Source organism: Urtica dioica, chromosome 5 (assembly GCF_054948205.1).
Source record: "Urtica dioica subsp. dioica isolate 48M chromosome 5, U.dioica_male_clone48M_v1_H2, whole genome shotgun sequence".
NCBI lineage: Eukaryota > Viridiplantae > Streptophyta > Magnoliopsida > Rosales > Urticaceae > Urtica > Urtica dioica.
Window position 1 is genome coordinate 35,420,802 of NC_142760.1, and position 4,920 is coordinate 35,425,721.

General features: G+C 36.8%; 1 protein-coding gene across 1 annotated transcript; it reads left to right on the forward strand.

The window, feature by feature from the left end:
- Positions 1–712: 712 nt before the first annotated feature.
- On the forward strand, positions 713–4,545 carry LOC149398113 (G-type lectin S-receptor-like serine/threonine-protein kinase At1g67520). Its single transcript, XM_089613958.1, has 7 exons — positions 713–2,125; positions 2,660–2,782; positions 2,853–3,082; positions 3,165–3,375; positions 3,463–3,700; positions 3,785–3,935; positions 4,006–4,545. Exons 1-7 carry the CDS (start codon positions 796–798, stop codon positions 4,303–4,305), a joined length of 2,583 nt encoding a protein of 860 aa, XP_089470084.1. The 5' UTR covers positions 713–795; the 3' UTR covers positions 4,306–4,545.
- Positions 4,546–4,920: the final 375 nt, after the last annotated feature.

Here is a 4,920-nt window from a genome sequence, read left to right on the forward strand (position 1 = left end):
GAACAACTTAGAATTGTCATTCCAAATTAAAAACCATGACCGTGGTATTAATTCGTATAGAATGAGCATAAAAGTATCCTTGTGAGCTTTTTGCCTGTATATTCATTGCACCTCGCCACGTATAGAAATCTTCCATGTCTAGGCAGAAATACACTAAACAATAGTTTTTTCAATAGGTTTCACTACATTTCTGCATTGATAAATCATCTCAAAGATTAATCGTGAGATTTAAGTAAAAGCCATTTTTATCATCCTCTTCACCAACTCGAGTCACTCATCTACAATATTTTACCTTTTATCACATTTTTTACATATCATTTTACTTGATTTGTACAAGATTGTATCTCGAACTCCTGTACATCTTGAGGGGCATATTAGAGAATATATACTATTTGTTATCATTTAGTTTCTTATTAGTAAGTACTATTAGTAATTTCCCTTTTATCGATTATTATTATTTACTATTTAATCCTTGTAATGCCATTATAAATAGTATTATTTACTATTGATTTTGCAACCTGTGCTTAAACATGCAACTCAATATGGTCCACACGGGTTTCACACAGGCGTAGACTTTCAAGTCAACTATGAAGTGGGGATTGGATTCAACGTCGTTATTAGTGACAAAGATATGTTACAGATTTCTTATGCTATTTTTCTACGAAGCTTTTTGTCGGTTATCAGTTGTCCATTATCACTACCACTGTGGGCTCTCTTAACACTCTAGGATATAGCCAGGAAACGAAACCATATCTTTGAAAAAGAATCAGCGTCATAGAGATCACAAATCGTAAAATGAGTGACAAGAGTCTAAGGGTTGATTGTCAAATATGCCATTTGGCTCTTCGTTCTTGCTTTGCATTACTTTGCTTATTTCAGTTGATCCATTTTTCAAGTGCAACAGACACACTAAACCCCGGGGAAGTCCTCAAAGACTGGCAGTTCTTAGAGTCTCCGAACAGATTCTTTCGATTAGGATTCTTCAATCCTCTTCAGTCAAGAAACCGCTATCTGGCAATTCAATTCTCTATCATAGATGATCCATTTAATCTTGGAGACAAGATGGTTTGGGTGGCGAACAGAGAAAATCCGTTGTATGACAGCTCAGGATATCTGAATTTCACCAGGAACGGCTACTTGGTGTTCAGCCAAGAAAGTGGAGCTTCTTTCACCATCAACTCAAGAGAACCTGCGACGCATCCGAATAAGACTCTCGTGCTTCTTGACTCCGGAAATCTAGTCCTAAAAGCCGGTCAACAGATTGTGTGGCAGAGTTTCAATCATCCAACGGACACGATTCTCCCCGGCATGAAGATCGGCTTGTTTGACTTGAAGAGTCAAACTCAGCCTCCGAAACGATTCCTCACATCGTGGCTCACCCCGAGACGTCCATCTGCCGGATCGTTCACACTCGGTGTCAACCCTAACAACCCAAAACAACTCGAAGTGCGGCGAAGAGAAGTTCTTTACTGGCAAAGCGCGACCTGGAATGTAAGCAATCAGATTTACTTCCCTTTTCAAGATGACTACTACAATCAAAGTATAAATCTCAGCTACACCTCAAATGAAAATGAAAGTTACTTTTTCATCAGTCGTTTTGATTACAAGTATTCATGGATTGAGATCAATTCTACCGGGGATATACGAGCCCTTTTGCTAAGCGACAGCGGTACTTTAGTAAGTACTGTTCTGTCCTGTGATGAAGAAAAGGAATATAACTCTGAAGGCTGTATAGACCAGAAAGCCGTAAAATGTGGCGCAGGCGATAAATTCGTGCGCGTGTCTGGGTCATCGAGTTCATGGCCTGTTTCAGAAAACTTGACTCTGATTCTGAGTAGCGGTACATATAACGTCACTATGAGTCTGAGTGACTGCGAAATGGTATGTCAGAATGTGTGCTCGTGTACAGCTTATGCTTATTCCTATGACGATGGATCGGGCTGCAAGTTATCTGAAGGGTTCGAACAGCAACCTGGTCTACCAGTAGAACTCTCGGAATACATTTACGTTCGCGTAGGTCATCCCCCGACGGATCGGGAAGCAAATATTTACAGTCGTAATGCTACAGCAAAAGGTAAATCCATACACGGCCCAATCCACTCACTCACTCCGCCTCCGCCTAAAGGTAAAGCAAGCTTAATCATTATATATTTATTTCTTTTTTTTGTATATGTCCATATAAAATTTGGATGGAGATAATACATCCGAAAATGAAATGAATCATCCTTAAGTTAGAGGAAAAATAATAAGAGTGAGCCAAAAAAAAAAAAAAAAAAGGTCCATTAAGTAAATAGTCACATTTACAATTTGACATGGCTAAATAACCAACATTTCGTAAATCTTTTGTAAATAGCCACTTCCATTTATTAAATCACGTCATCTTTATGGCTATTTACCTAAGATTTACGAAACGTTTGCTATATAGCAATTCCAAACGTTTTAGTTGGCTATTTACCTATTTTTTTGAAAAATAATCAACATACTTAGAGCTCAAAAATTATGAAATGATGATGGAATCTAATAATAAGTTTCAAATCAAGCTGCTCTATAGAAACCAAGCTTCGCTAAATGATTTAATATATATATATATATATATATATATATATATATATATATATATATAAAATATCTTCGTTATTTGTCTCTGTATATTATGCAGTTACTCCAAGGAAGGAGAACATTCAACAGCGAGTAATTATTTATGGTGTAGTTTCTTCATTGGGTCTTCTTAGTTTTGCCTGTTCATTATACTACATCTTATGGAGATACTGCTTTTCTAAGGGTATTACGCTTTTCAAAACTTGTTCAAGATCTATGGCAGAGCATGTGCTTAATGGAAATTGAATTCACAGGGAAAACAGAAAGCAGTCAAACCCAAATAGGTCGAGACACACAAAAATATCTTATGGAACTTGGGACTAGTATAGCAGCCATGGATGAAAGTGGGTCACACAGTTTGATGATAAGAGGAAACACGGATCATGAACTACCTCTGTTCGGTTTTTCCACCATACAGACCGCCACAGAGAATTTCTCTGAGGCAAATAAACTTGGTCGAGGTGGTTTTGGGCCTGTATTTAAGGTAGGATTAAACTCTGAGAATAATGAGAATTTCATTGCATTGAATTTCAAAATTTATTTAAGTTTTTATGGTTATATTGTAGGGAAATTTGGTTGACGGGAAAGAGATCGCGGTGAAAAGACTTTCAGAAAGATCTTCTCAAGGAACCGAGGAGTTCAAAAACGAAGTGGCTTTGATATCGAAAGTGCAACACAGAAATTTGGTTAGGCTATACGGTTGTTGCATCAAAGGAGAAGAGAAACTGCTAGTTTATGAGTATCTTCCAAACAAAAGCTTGGACACCTTCCTTTTTGGTTTGTCTCACTCCGTTCATAATTTTGCTTTTATCTTCATACATTATATTAAATGTCTAGTGTAAAATGAGAAATATTTTATGACAGATGAAACAAAGCGAGTGTTACTCGATTGGAAACTACGGATAAATATCATCGAAGGAATTTCTCAAGGGCTTCTATACCTTCACAAGTTCTCGAGATTGAAGATTATCCATCGAGATCTCAAAACCAGCAACATCTTGCTAGACAGCAATATGAATCCAAAAATATCAGATTTTGGAACAGCAAAAATATTCCGAGACAACGAATCTCGTGCAAACACGAACCGGATAGTTGGAACATAGTAAGTTCAATACAAATTTTCTCTATATAACACAGTATTCAGCATCTGCAAATTAATAAATTTTTGTTTGATCATTGAGAACAGCGGTTATATGTCTCCTGAATACGCAATGGACGGTCTGTTTTCCGTAAAATCTGATGTATTTAGCTTTGGAGTAATGATGCTTGAAATCATCAGCGGCAAGAGAAACACAGGTTTCTATCACTCGGATCAGTCTCTAAACTTGACAAAACATGTAAGTCACAACATGTGCGCAAATTCCTTCATCACTCTCTAAAATTCCTCATAAAACCTTTCGAATGCAGGCATGGAATTTGTGGAAAGAAGATAAGAGTTTAGAGCTGATGGATCCGACATTGGCAGAAACATATTGCTCAACATTTGAATTCAAAAGATGCGTTCATATAGCACTGCTATGCGTGCAAGAGAACGCATCAGATCGACCAAATATGGCAGATGTCACGTCTATGCTTATCGGCACTGATGCAGGAAATCTTCCGGAACTGAGACAATCAAACATATCTGCTCTTCCAACAAACCATCCACACAATTCGGGCTCCTTCTCTGTAAACGGTGTCACAATTACAACCACATATGCTCGATAGCCGCCTTCCAACTCCATGGTTTATATGTTTATATGCTTATTTCTTTTTGTAAGAGAAAAAAAAAAACGTAACTTGGCGATTTATGTATTAGTTGACGAGAGATGATATTTTGGTAATACTAAAGTAGTAAAGCTTTGGGGATTGATAAAGAAGGCACTCTCATTGATTTGAATTGAAATTAGGAACTGTACTATATTACCTTTATAAACAATTTTGGTCATTGCCTATATGATCTGTTTGCGTAGAAGAAGCAATCTGGGTTATGAGCAGAGGTGGGGGCTTCAGGTCGTTCCCAGTCCTTTTCCCAAACACCACCACTTCTGAATCCGGATCTTTTTTATTTTTATTTTTTTTATCACTGTGTTTCACAGTAAAACATGAATACAGATTATTTGTTATGCTATTTATTAAAAAAAAAAAAAAAACGGCCTTGAATATAGCCTGTGACAACATTTACAATGATGACATCTATGCAAATTGTGACTACAAGATAAATCACAAGCCTAAACCAGTATAACAAAAGTCTATTGACATCTTGACTAATGAACTACACTTTATCTACGTGATTGTGTTCTCAACCAATGATCTTATGTTTTGTTCAATGTCATAGGTAAA

What these genes read in the sequence shown, in the direction of transcription:
- LOC149398113 (XM_089613958.1), top strand. Translation starts at nt 796, where the DNA reads ATGAGTGACAAGAGTCTAAGGGTTGATTGTCAAATATGCCATTTGGCT. An exon ending in CACTCCGCCTCCGCCTAAAG is followed by an intron (nt 2,126 to 2,659) that starts GTAAAGCAAGCT and finishes TATATTATGCAG; the next exon opens with TTACTCCAAGGAAGGAGAAC. An exon ending in GTTTTGGGCCTGTATTTAAG is followed by an intron (nt 3,083 to 3,164) that starts GTAGGATTAAAC and finishes GTTATATTGTAG; the next exon opens with GGAAATTTGGTTGACGGGAA.